This window comes from Corythoichthys intestinalis, chromosome 1 (genome assembly GCF_030265065.1).
Source record: "Corythoichthys intestinalis isolate RoL2023-P3 chromosome 1, ASM3026506v1, whole genome shotgun sequence".
Lineage (NCBI taxonomy): Eukaryota > Metazoa > Chordata > Actinopteri > Syngnathiformes > Syngnathidae > Corythoichthys > Corythoichthys intestinalis.
Genome location: NC_080395.1, coordinates 55,442,697 through 55,456,921, shown reverse-complemented (window position 1 = coordinate 55,456,921; position 14,225 = coordinate 55,442,697). Strand labels below are relative to the sequence as shown.

The following is a 14,225-nucleotide window of genomic DNA, read 5'->3' as shown; positions in this document are numbered from 1 at the left end:
CCCTAATTTTTTTTTTTTAAATAAGATCAAGTTTTTTGTGTCGAAGCAGTGAATTTGTAGTTTTATTTTTCTAGTCACATCTGAGATGCAATTGTTGGCTGTTTTCAACAATGTAATCAACGAAGTCAATCTAAAATAAAGACACGGATTGTCTAAAAATGGTTCAATATTCGGTGATTCATATCTCAATACAAACATATTGAACTTCACAGTGACTCTTAGAAAAGGAAACCATCAAGTTGTTTTACTCAGATTAATTGCAGCTGTAGGAAATCCCTCTCAAAATTTTATATAATTCTTTTATGATTTCACCCGGGTGTTCACCAAAATCAATCTGTACTACTCTAAATACAGTAATATATTTGCACGGCACACCCTAGAATCAGTCCTAGCCAGTCATTCCCCCAAAGTCTGATCGCAAAGCTTGTTTTAAAATCTAAAGCATCTGAGGCACAAGGCGGAAACACTTCAAATATGACAAAACATGTAGCTTAGAATCATCCAATTTTTGCAGACTAAAAGAGCGACAGGTTGTGACACATTTCAAATACTTGCCTTCAAATACAGTAGGAAAGTCGAATGAGAATCTTCTTTTTTCATACCTTGTAGTACTTAACATGGTACTTGGTTATTTGTAAAAAAGTTAGACCACAACACATGCCCCCCCCCAGCAACACAATGTCATTATTACTCCACTATTTCTCAGGCAAGGCGCCAGTCATTAGCAATTAAATTAAGACATTTGCTTGACATTCCAGTTCAACGGTTTCTTTTACATTGAATGAACTAAAATGCGATCAACAAAACAGCATACAGCACTGCTACCCTCTATGCAAACACATATCTTGATATAACGGAGTTCAATTTTATGTATGCACGTGTTAAGGTAAAATAAATAAATAAATAAAGACCATCTTAATATTTTGAATAATATGAATAAAAGGTATTTACAGTAGAGTGTTGTGTCTGTTTCAAATTCACAGCAATTCTCAAGAAAATTATTATTTTGTAAAAGTGTTTTTTTCCTATTGGCACCCTTTCAGTACCGGTATCTAGGTACTTGATGCAGGTATCATATAAAAGTCCAAATTACTTTAGAAAAAAAATTACGTGTTATATAGTGGCCAGTCTAAATTCTAAACTTAAGTCAATTGAGATTGTGTGACATTAGAATATTCACACCGCACACCTGAGCTGAGCTTGCTGAGCTCCACATTCAGAGTTCATCCAGATCACACATATCTTATCTGCTTACAGTACTTTTTCCCACCTGTCTGGTGAATGTGACATGCTATTTTCAATATGAATATGAAAACATAATTGTTTTTGTGGTATTACTTTAAGGAGATTGCGCTTGTTTATGTTTCCTATTTATTGCAGAAAAGACAATGTTTTATGACCAATTTATGCAGAAATTATGGAGATAATCCAAAGGGTTTAGGGTACCTTTTTTTGCCACCACATGTGCCCATTTTCAGGTTGGGAAACAATATTGTACGGACATAAATACACTAGAGTAGAATTACTGGCTTTCTCTTACTTTTCCTCTCACTTTCTTTCATACAATACATTAATGCACGCGCAGCCCCCCCGCACACACACACACACACACACAGTTGACCTTTACAGCAAAAAATGAATACATGAATAACACTAAAATCTGCAAATGACAAATCTGCATTTGGCCCTCTAGTATCCCCCGAGGTGCGCTTCAGAGAGCAAATAAGGGAAGTTGGATTTTATCTGCTGCCTTTGGCATGTGCGCATGCACAAGCACATGCACATACGCACACCCACAAACACAATCGTCCATTTTTACAATAATGTCAGACAACTTCCAATCGATATCTTGAGGGATGTAAAACCAGACTACAAATTCTACATGTATTTTAAATTGTTTCTTTACTTTTCTGTGTTCTGATTGAATGCAGATCTAAATAGTGCCACAGATCCCAGAAATATGACATATTAAAAGTCATGATAGTAGCAATATTGAACTAGGAATGCTGACTAATTAGACTGTTTTTTTCAGCTAAAGTGATATAAAATCTGCTTTTTTTCAGGGAGGAAAGGCAAGTAGCCCATTCCTGCAATGTACGGATCTTAAAAAAAAAAAAAGTTGTCTATGTTATTATGGAAATTAAAGTAGACACCTTTGTCAGGCTAGCTCAGTTTACACTATCGAGGATGACGTTACAATGACTCAAAATTTGCAACCACCCCAACCCATGTTCTACCATCAACCACAGCAAGGGATCTTGTCAAATGTATGTCATTCCAATCTTAACAAAATTAAATCTGGGGATAAAGTTGCAGGCAAAACATGCCGCGTATAAAGCAGGTTTGGCACCGTATAACGCAGGATGTATTGCAGAAAAGCACTATAGGCGTGCACTCCATTTTAAAATGTTGATATATGGCGGAAAACACTTGTGACTCGAAGTTCCGCTCTGAGACCCCCAATTTAGCCAACTTTCAAAATTGTGCCATATGCATGTGTGATACATCATTTGAAAGCTTAAAATCTCAATTTTCTGGGGGAAGAAAAATTTTGAAAAGGAGGGCATTTAAAAAAAAAAACGTTTTTTAAACAGCAAAACCCTATCTGGAGGTGAGAGCACGCGAGAGCAGAATTACAGACGCCATGACTTTAACGAGATATTATCGCGTACTTACCTTGTTTCGATCCAAAAACTCCACGAAGCATGTATCACTGAGTGTCATGTCAGAGCTGTGAATGGACACAGCTGGATTTTTAAAAATTTTATTTTACGGGTGAAACATGGTAATATAACAAGGGTCGCGATGCAGAAATCGCACACATCAAGAAGTGGTCGAGATGTTCTTTTTCGTATAATTACCCTTTTAAACAGTTCCCCCCCCCCCCCAATTTTTCTTTGTTTGGATCAATTATTTATCATCTAAAATATTGGGGGACATGCGACAGTAACGAAAAAAATACGATTAAGCGATAGTTATGAGGTCGTTATTCATGACTTTTTTACAGACTCCATTTTTTTCATTGTGACATAATTTGTTTAAAAGTTTAAAATATGTGAGTGAATAGTTCTTTAAAGTCGTTTTTTTTTTTTTAATGAAATATGTGACATCAAAAAATGATTCTAAGCTAAAAACGACAGACATTTTGAATAATAAATATAATTAATTATCTTCGTTTTATGGCTGGGTTGAAACAAAAGCGGTTGCGCGACGTCTGTAAACGGGGGTTTTCAGGGTAAAACGGACAAATTAAAAATAGTTTGGGGCCTTAATGCGCCATGAATCTGCTATGGCAGTATATAGACATTAGAGCTGGGAATCTTTGGACACCTAACGATTCGATTACGATTACGATTCAGAGGCTCTGATTCGATTATAAAACGATTATTGATGCACCCCCCTCCTTTTTTCTCTCTTTTTTTTAATGTTTTGTACATTAGTTCCAAAATTGTTCAAAAATACTCTCAGGCTAAACCACACTACTATTTCAGTATCAAGTTAACATACAGCAGTAAACAAATATACAAAAATAACATTAAATAAAAAACTCCAGTCCCCATTCTGTATCAGCAGCTTTAAACTACATTCAATTAATTTAATGTTGTGAATCAACCATTAAATTTGTTAAAATTGCTCCCGTTATTCCATAATTTCCCTTTTGTCTACTTTCGACATCTGAAAGTTTTAAAACTATTTTAAAGATAGATTCAAGTCAATATTTTACCGATTTAGGAGTATTTTAGATAAAAAGTTAATTAGGTTTGTTTGGAAGGTTCGCTACAACAGCCTTGCAGGAAAGTGTACTGCTTCAAGATGGCGGCCGTTTATAACGCCCGCATCTAGCTTTTTGTAGATGTGCTGCTAACACTACCAAATCTATATTGCATCTAGTCCTATATAAATGATATCCACCGTAACATTATATGGATGTACTTTCGAGCAGCTTTTCAGCAGCAGTCAGGTATGTTGTTGTGTTTTTTTATCTCGTTGCATGAGTTGAGCTAGAGCCGTGAGTTGAACATTGGCATTACCCGAGGGGCCGGGTAATGGGAAGCATGATGTTTAGCTACTCTCGCTCCGTTCCGTCCCGAAGACCCCGCGGCGCGCTGAGTGTTGTGTACTTCCACTTTACTTCGCATATTTCAATAATCGGAATTTGGATGCTTGTGAATCGTTCTCGAATCTTCCACGGCCGAATCGCGAATAATCTAAGAATCGGAAATTTTGCACACCACTAATAGACATATTGTTCTATCAAACACAACAGTTGTTTTGGCTTGAAATACTGCAGTTTCTTTTAAAGAGGAGTGCAAGAGCAGAAACTGCTTTTTCAGTCTTGTCTGTGTTTTCCGCCATATAGATTTTATTTGTGTCTCATCCTGGTAATGAGTAAAAAGTAGGGATGTCCCGATCGCATATATTTGCACCTGAGTACAGGTCACTTGATTTTGACACAGAGACCCGGTCGGATACCCGTTTTTTTTCCTTAAAAGTTCCGAACATGTTACAATACTGTAGTGTTCACAGTATTTCCTGCTTTTTCTGGAAGTGTTGTGTATAAAACGTATATAGTTTTTGTTTCTTTTGGCAATGCCATTGTATTTCTGATTTTGTTACTTTGTAGCCCTTAAAAAAAATAATTAAAAACCCTATCCTTTTCACCTGATTCCGATCCTCTGAAAAACAGGATTTTATAGGACAGAAAATGTGACATGATTTTAAATTTTCACCAAATAAACAAGCTTGGTCCTCAAGGTCATTGCCTGAGCAAGGAAACAGTTGTATTTAAACAAAACCATCAACTTTCCAACACAAACAGATCTTCAGTTTACCTTTAAGAGGTTTGACTGACAAGGTGCAGAGACCTGCTCATCTTTTCTGTGTAAGGGTGCGTGTCTGTAAAGTCTGGAAAAAGAAGGTTGAGGTATTTGGTCTGTTATGCATCTGTCATTAAACAGTGTGTTGTGTCTTTCATGGCAGACTGCTTCTATTTAAGCCAGTCTAGTTTCTGAGGAGATACATAATCAAGCCAAAACGAGTACCGACTTCATTATGTGCACTTGCAAATTGTCTTGAAGTAGCCTAGACAATATATTATTTATTGTTTCCTCAACTATTAGATCAGGTATGCTATTAAAGTTAAGCTTTATATTATTATAAGGGATGCCCCCAATCCTATCACGTGATCGGAAATCGGGCCGACAGGGCCATTTTTCAGAGGATCTGAATCAGGTGAAAAGGATTCAGCTGATGGATGCAATAATTAAGCATACCAAGAAAAGAACAGAATACGTGCTGTGAAACATGGTTTTGTTATGGGCAATGTTCCCTCAATTTTTTTTCTTTTGTGTCTGAGCAGACACACAAATTCCCTGAGCACACCGTGGACCACTGTGAGCAACATCAGATGTGTACACTGTGGCCACACACCATCGTAAAAGAACATTTCTTTTTTTTTTTTTGCTTGATGAGTGGATGCCAGCTAACTTATACGGTGCGCACATATGCAAACACTGTCAATGCTATGATTGGCTATGTAGAGTAAGTTAATTGTATCATATTATTGGCTAGACACCTGTCGCTCATTGAGTTATGCTGCGAAATGGTCCAGAAAACAGTATTATTGGTCTAATTGACTAGATTATATCAGTTCTAAAATCAGATTTTAATTAATACATTTCTGTTGAATTTCATTTTGTGCGCGGCATAGATTTTCTTGTGCTCTGAGTGTGCAAGCAGTGCGCGATTACGCATGCGCGCAGTTTAGAGGGAATATTGGTAATGGGGCTACCTGCTCCATCTGGAACATCTGTGAAAGGTACTGTAAAATAAAATCTCAAGACTACCAAGGCATTCTGGAGAAAATATGTAGCCTCGTGTTAGAAAGCTTGGTCTCAATTGCCAGTCTTCTAACGGTATAACAACCCAAAACATGGCCAAAAACACTCAAAAATGGCAAGGAGAAAAGCAATGGACAACTCTGAAGTTCCCTACTATGAGGCCCAATCTAAGGGGCAGTTTACATGGGGACTCTGCGACACGAAGACACAATGACTGAGTAGCGGAATGGCCTCGCGTTCATATGGTGTTGGCAAAGACACAAATCTCCAAATCCTGCCTCCAAAGTGGAACGATTCGATTCGGGGGGGGTCGCAGCAAATTCATATGAATGGAAACACCCTTCGCTTCGATGACGTAAGCACTCGCACACGTCACATTGGGCGTGCGCAGCGGTGCTATTAAACATTAAAAACAACAAATGGCGGATCGTCGGTTTCTAATTTACTGTTTTTATAATATTTTTAATTTAAATATGTTGAATGTTTCCATTTTTGTGCCTTTTGGAGCATAAGAAAAATGCCACTGTTAAGAGAGGGTGGGTATGTTGTCTTTTAGGCTGAGGAGCTTGTAGGGGTGCACGATATCCATTTTTTGAAACCGATACTGATATCGATAACTTCCTGCTCCTCAAGGCCGATACCGATACGATAACCGATAACATATATATGTAATTTTTCATGCATATTCACCTGAACACCTGTAGGTCAAAAATACTAGTGGTTGAATTAGCATAGATTTGCCTTTGACCGAACCAGAATTTTCATGATGACATGAACATTGTTATAATGAACAAAACAAAGACAAGAACAGTTCTGACTTCAAATAAAGTGCCCATATAAATTTTTTCAAATAAATATAATTTGAGTCAATCACAATCAATCAGTCAATATCATTGACTATGTGTTCCCCTGATCAATGAGCACTGACCAAAAACTAACGACAACAGGTATTGTGCTTTGTCAGCAAAACATTCAGTGCAACAGGAAAGGAGACTTTTGTCGTCTTGGTCCATGCAACAACTTTCTTAACCTGGCAATTATAGAAAAGCAAGCCTATCAAAAACCAAAAGGCCTCTCAAGAACTTGTAAATATAACACTGTAAAATGCAAACAATTGCTAATTGCCATATTAAGGTTTATAACTCAGTTAAGGAAAAATACAGCCTCTAGAACAGTAACAAAACTTTGTATACTGGTAAAACAGGAGTGGAAACAAACGCACACATCCCAATCCGACACCGTGCCAAAAATATTATTAATAGGCCCGATAACATATATTGTTATCAAATTTATTGGGATGACGTCATAATTCCTATTATCGGACCGATAATTATCGTGCACCTCTAGATCAAAGTGCATCATTGGCGCTCGCCTTGAAAATCTGCACTGCCACCAACGGCCTGGCATGAAAAGTACATCGTTTTCATGTGGAATTACGGCATTGTTCGAATGGAGACGGAACCATGTAAATGCAAATTTGAAATTTTTCGTATTCCCGGAGAGTCACTATCTAAACGGCCCTAAATCCCATTGATTACCTGTGACAGGAGATAAAACATACCATCTGGAGAAGAAACCCTTCAAACCTGACACAAATGGAACAGTTTGCCTGCTCACTAGGAATGGGTCAAAATACCTGTTAACAATCTTGTAGTCTAATTTTGATTGCCTCAAAAGGAAACAAAATATCATGTGTTCTCTCCCCAGGCCATTTTATAATTCTTTTGAGTGGCTGATAGGGGTGCACGATATCCATATAATTATTAAATATACTAGTATATTCACCTGAGTTTTTGAACACCTGTAGGTCAAAAATACAAGCGGTGGATTCAGCATAGATTTGCCTTTGACCTGACCAGAATTTTCATGATGACATGAACATTATTATAATGGGGAAAAAAAACAAAGACAAGAACAGTTTTAACTTTAAATAAAGTGGCCATTTTTATTTTTTAAAATAAATATAATTTGAGTAAATCACAATCAATTAGTCAATATCATCGAAGATGTGTTCCCTGAACAATGAGCACTGAACTAAAACAAACATAAACCCAACAGGCATTGTGCTTTGTCCGCAGATAAAACAATTGGTGCAACAGGAGAGGAGACTTTCTTAACCTGGAAATTCTAGGACTGCAAGCCTATCAATAACCAAAAGGCCTCTCAATAACTTGTAAACATAACACTGTAAACTGCAAACATTTGCTAATTGCCATAGTAAGGTTTATCACTCAGTGATGGAAAAATACGGCCTCTTGAACAGTAACACAACTTTGCATACTGGCAAAACATAAGCGGAAACAAACGCACACATCCCAATCAACTGACACTGTGCCAAAAATATATATTATCAGGCCTATTAATAGTGTTATCGGATTTATTGGGATGACGTCATAATTCCTATTATCGGACCGATAATTATTGTGTACCTCTAGTGGCTGATGTCTATTGTTCTTGTCTTTACAATGTTTTAAAATGTGTTGTTTCTTATAGTAGGTACATTTCAAGTGATTTCAATAACCATTGAGGGTTTTCCTTTTGTTAACAATTTTGTCCAGGTGTGTATCATTCATCATACATCTGATGCAAACGTCATCGCCAACCTCCCCAAAATGCCCCTCACATAGCCACGCAATGCTACTACTATACTGCTCAGGCGTATCGCGTTTTCATACTGTATCTATGGTCACAACCTCTTCCTGGCGTCCCGTCTTTTCTTTAGAAGTATTTTTATTCGGGCAAGGCAGGTACGAGAATAACATTTGTGGAGATCACCATCTTATTTCAGACTTAGTAACCGGAAGGCTTCTAACTCGACAGTGACATTATTTCTAGCTCTGACTTCAGAGGAAAATGGAAGACACCATATATTCTTGTGTAGGAAAGTATTTCCCCCTCCTGTCAAAGTTCCTAATGACTTCAATCGACTACTTAAACACTAGAACTTGCTAAACTCCAAATGGATTTTGCTCTGTGCTTTATTAATGTGGAGCACTATATAATATCCACATTCACAAGTCTAGAATCCCTTAATATCTAGGTGTTTATTATGGCTATACACTTCTTCAAATCTTATGATAATATCAAAAATTTACTACTTATTGCTGCTAGAACACAACCCACAACTATACAGTTAGATAATAAACTGAGTTTTGAACTGACTGCATGACTGAAATTCACAAAAACGAAGGCTAGCAGTCCCTACTATCCTCAGAATCAAAACATCTTTTATTCTCCTCCATTTCTTTCTGATTCAAAGATGTATTTTTCATTGTCTCTTTTAATTCTTCAAGGATTGATTAGGAGGCTGGGTACACGCTCTGCACACAATGCCTCCAAAATGAGAAACCTCCCCAGCTCCAATCACTCACACCTAAAACAGGTGGTTACACGCAAAGCGCGTATTATTGCACAGGACCCCAAAAGGCCCCAACCCTCAAAACCATCGGCCTCATCACGTCAAATTCACAGATGTTTATTTAGGAGTGTTCTTACTTTAATTTATTGAATACTGTAAAACTATTTTGTATTTGTTTAAATAAAATGTAGGCTTTCATCCAACATAAAAATGCAATGAGTAAATTTAAAAATGTAGCAGCAGCTGAGTAGACTTTAATCAAAAAGGGCTTGATTGACACTATACTTTATGTTGGAAGATGAGGACCTCAGAGGGTGTGCGACCACCCAGGCGGTGATATGGTGAGCTACTGATGAAGTGAAGGGTCACTACGTGGCTAAGTGAGACCTCACATCGGACAAGCGGGCCAGACCTCAGGCCACAGTGGCATATGGGTGTGAAGGAGGTGTAGATGGCAAGGAGGGGTAACAGGGGGTGGCCAAGCTGTCCACGGCGCCTCTCATGAGACTCCCAGCTGTCACAACAGACACTTACCAGCCCTCACACTAAACACCCACAAGGGAGGAAAGGCAGCATCCTGCCTTTCAAACACAAGGAAGGAAAGGTGGAAGGATGGACAAAACTAGAGTAATCTCGTTTTCCTGTCGCTGTGATGTTAGTAAAACATTAGGATATGACCTACTCTTTAACTAAATACTCCACTATTTCTCAGGCAAGGCGCCAGCCTGGCTAATTATAACTGCAAAAGGATGACCTACATGTTTATTTTAAGCCTGGACCAGACTTGTGAGAACCACTGAGCAGACAGTACCAAATCCTTGAACACAATAACAAACAAGCAGCCATGCAGGTTCAAACGGAAGTTTCTTTCATCTGGATAATAATGAGCCAATCACATATACTGTAAACTTATGTTGTAAACAGGTAAACAATATAAAACCGATTTATTTGGTCCAATTTAGAATTGTAACAAAATGCAAGTAAAATAATTTCAAAACCCAAGAACATGTTGAAGTGGCTGAATTAGATGCATATCCTATCCAATGACAGTTTTTATTTATTCATTTATTTATTTATTTATTTTTTACATTTTTGTCAATCTGCCATGCTAGGACATGCTTCTTATCTGATTTATTTAGCAATGCCTGTTTTATGGAGTTGTAAGGAGCTAGGAGAATTATTTTCAGCATTATGAACAGTGAAATTAAACAGAAATCATGGAGTAAACCTTGCAATGCTTTTATTTGGGTTATATTGCCATACCCTCAATGTAGCAGTGATCTCATCCATCAAAACAGTAAACACTTTCTCGTCACAAACACTTCTTATTTTAACACACACCTCATAGCCAAGTTTGTTGAATGCTGCTTCCAACATTCCACCAACAATCAGACTGCCTTCCAAAGTTGTTTCCATATGAGAGCCGATTGACCGTACCATGCATATCACCTAAGTATGTGTCATTACACAGGTGTAATGTAAGCCGGGGCAGGCGAGGGTCCTGAGCTCATAAAGGAATGCACGAGCTGGGAATAGCATCTTCCATGTAAGTGAGGCCCTTGTTAGAGCGTACAGAAGTGAAAAGTAGGGAGGGGAGCTGGAAGACAGCCAAACACAGACAGACAGTAGAGCACCCTTCCACCACTTGGGGATTTTGAACACTATGGGAAGTAAATGTGACTCAGCAAAGATTAAAAGAAGAAGCAGCAAGGATGCCTTTGGTCTACTAATAAAAGGTTTAGAGTCTTTGGTCTTACCATGGTGTGCCGTATATCCGGAATCCCTTTATGGTGACGTCAGAATCCTGCAGGTACACACAGTTTGTGAGTAGCGACTGGACATTGTCAAAGTCCTCTGGTTTGAGTTTGGAGACTGAAGGGAAACGGTAGTAATCCTGCTTGACCAGTTCAGCCATAAAGTCCTTATCAAAGGTCAGCTCATGGTTACCCGCGATTACCACCTTAAACTCATATGGAAGGCCACCTGGGACAAAAACAAACAAATTGATGAGGCACAGCCCCAAATCTTTAGCGTAGTACAGTGTCACTAAGCAACTCGTCTCATAAGAAATACTGTCATGTAATGTGTTTTACAGTAATGTGGTAGATGAAAATTTTAATTATGGTAATTTCCGCACTTGCACTTATACTACACCTGACTGTAAACCGAAAAGAAATTAAATTTGAAAAAAAAAAATCCATATACTGTATGTACACCACACCTGATTATTGGGTTTTTGGAATGCGACCATAAATTAAGGAGGCAACTTGGACAATCTCTTCCGAGGGTGCTTTGAAGACCAATCAAGCTTGGATATACAGAGGAGCTCAAGAGTGTTGTTATTAGGGAACACTTGTGCATTTCTTTAGAGACTTTGAACACAACTTAAGTGGCAATGTCGAACTGACACGCATCTTCTAGTCTGAATTTATGATGTTGTTTTTTTGTTGTTTTTTTACGAAGTTCCTAATTTTGTACATTCCAATTAACTTTTCTAGGAACTTTTCAAAATATACTAGTATACAAAGGGCAAATACCAGTATTTACAAATCACATAATTAAAGAATTTACGCAGAGGAAAACCTTCTTGTCATTGCATACCTGCATTTTGGTCATGTACTGTTTCCAGTGTTGTGTAGCAGAGAAATTTTTGATGCAATTAAAGGGGGAATCGTACAATAGTAAAATTAACAGTTTAAATAGAATGCAACTCTTGTGAATGGGCTGTCTGTCCGTGATAGCTCTAACACACAGTCATAGAGGTTACAAGAACATCTAATAGTTCTGCTTGACCACAGCAGACCACTATCCATCTCAGCAGACACTGGGCGGCTGGAAACATGTGAACCTGAACTTTATAGCGATGAACATCTATTACTATTCTCATCCCCTCATCATTCAATGTCTCCAGTGACCTTTTTGTGCTTCTCTGTCTGGGTGATTTGTCCCTGCTCCCTCTCGGCAGCACAAAACTAACTTACTACTTTATTCTAGCCGATTGAGCACTCAACCGAAAGGTCTGGCCTTTATCACCCTTCTGTTCTCCTTCTTTAAGTTTCTTTTTCCACCAGTCTTTCCCCTTTTCTTTTCTTCCACTCTTCCTCATTTTTTAGCATGCTCTTGAAGTATGTACAGATGTTATGCATGTGATTTACATATAATAAATACTGAAGCAGAACAAAAAGTCAAAGCACTCAGTCACACCTAGACATGTGCCGATTACCGGTTTCAAGTTATACCGTGGTATGACAACGTCAAGGTTTCAAAACCGCAAAAATTTGCCGTCATACCGTCCCTAAGGTATCAGCTAATTTTTATGCCCCAAAAATGCATGGAGAAATCTCCCCTTGCAGCTGTAAGGCTCACCTGTCCCCCACCGATTGTTGCTCAGTGTCAGTGAGTCAGCTGTGGTACACAATGGCTGGGGAAGGTGTAACTCCTGAACTTTTTCCCCATCAAAGAAAATGCAATCGCTGGTATGGCAATAGTTCGGCTAAAGAAAACTTACAGACGGTTGCGGCTTAGAAGAAGAGGGCCAACCGACATGTAGAACATGTTTGGGGAGGGTGGCTGCCGAGGAGGCAATACTTCTACTACTACGTCTACTACTAACGTTCTACGTCTACTTTAATATGACTTCGCATTATACAAAATTTAAGGTTAGTGAACACTGTCATGAATGTTTCCCACCATCTACAAGAGTTAACTACAGCGTCTTTAGGGTGTCTAGTGGTGGTAAAACATGTGTTTTTTTTCTTCTCTCTGGCAACTGTCTTTGTTGAGAAAAAGTGTGTGTATAATTTTAACATGATACGAGTCATACACAAGTTTTTTTTTCATGGAAATAAATTATTTTTGTTCTGAAAGGTAATAATATTGAGCTATGGCTGTGGGTTTAGGCTCACCTAAAGGACTGCATTTCTTTTAATTCCATTTAGAATATTTTAGTAATTATTTTATTTTTTAAGTTTAACATATTTATGTTCCAATTTGCTAATATATTTTGAAAATAAAAAAACAGGTTTTATTTTAATTATTATATTTTTTAACCCAGATATCTCAAAGTCACAAATTTTAGAGCTGTAATTGCAATACCGTGATACCTTGAAACCGTGATATTTGGCTTAAGGTTATCATACTGTCAGAATCTCATACCTGCACATGCCTATTGTGGATTATTCTTATGGTCTGAGAAAGAATGTTTTGGGGAAAAAGTGCTTCTTTCCCCCTGAAACAATACACCAGTATTATGAGAGCTGCACAATATAAAATCTTTTATTGTCTATGAAAACCAGTTTGTTTTACTGTTGCCGTTTAGCTACTATTGATTGTTAGTGTATTTATTGGTTAAAATGTTATTAATAGCCTTAGTAACACTGGGCATACAATATACCTTCATTGAGATTTTTAACCCTTTCATGCTGCTACATTTTCCCTCCATTTGAAACCTGCAGTTTTAACAACAAAGTGTCTAATGGTTTATTTATTTATTTATTTTTTGATAAACACGCTTCATGTTTTCTCGTAATTTGTTTATTTTTTTAAGTCTAGCGTCATGATGACATTGTCATTTGGGATGCGATCAAAGTCTCTACCATCTTGCATGAGTGTTTGAAAACATTTTTGAGTTGCTGTGTGTATCTCAGCGCGCTCGGTGGTTATTGTGCAACGCACCCAACGAGTAGATTGTCTCCATACTTTCAAAAACTCTGTTTGTGAGAAGGGTTACGTTAGGCTATCTGCTGACTTGTTGTGAAGAGAATATGCTTGGTGCCACTAAAGAAGAGACACTTAAGGTGCACAGTGAATGTTAGGACATCCTGACTGAATTGATGGTTAGATTTCTTAGCTGCCATTGTTCGCTATGAAGAAACGATGCTTTGCTAGTTCCAAATATCAATTTTCAACCAGCACTCAGAGGACTTTGCTGCCGACGAAGGCTCCCTCCGATGCTTGATGCCATTATAGATGAACCATTTAAGGCTAGCTGTGGGGGGTTAGAGAGATTTAAAGATGATGGATAGCAC

General features: G+C 37.9%; 1 protein-coding gene across 2 annotated transcripts in view; it reads right to left on the bottom strand.

Annotated features, from left to right (window-relative positions):
• The window catches only part of mpped2a (metallophosphoesterase domain containing 2a), a 98,235-nt gene that overhangs the window by 52,045 nt on the left and 31,965 nt on the right, over positions 1 to 14,225 (bottom strand). For both annotated transcript variants that reach the window (XM_057835307.1, XM_057835312.1), the window contains exon 4: positions 10,956 to 11,181. In XM_057835307.1, the coding sequence (XP_057691290.1) occupies positions 10,956 to 11,181 (226 nt within the window). The remainder of the gene's footprint in view (positions 1 to 10,955; positions 11,182 to 14,225) is intronic.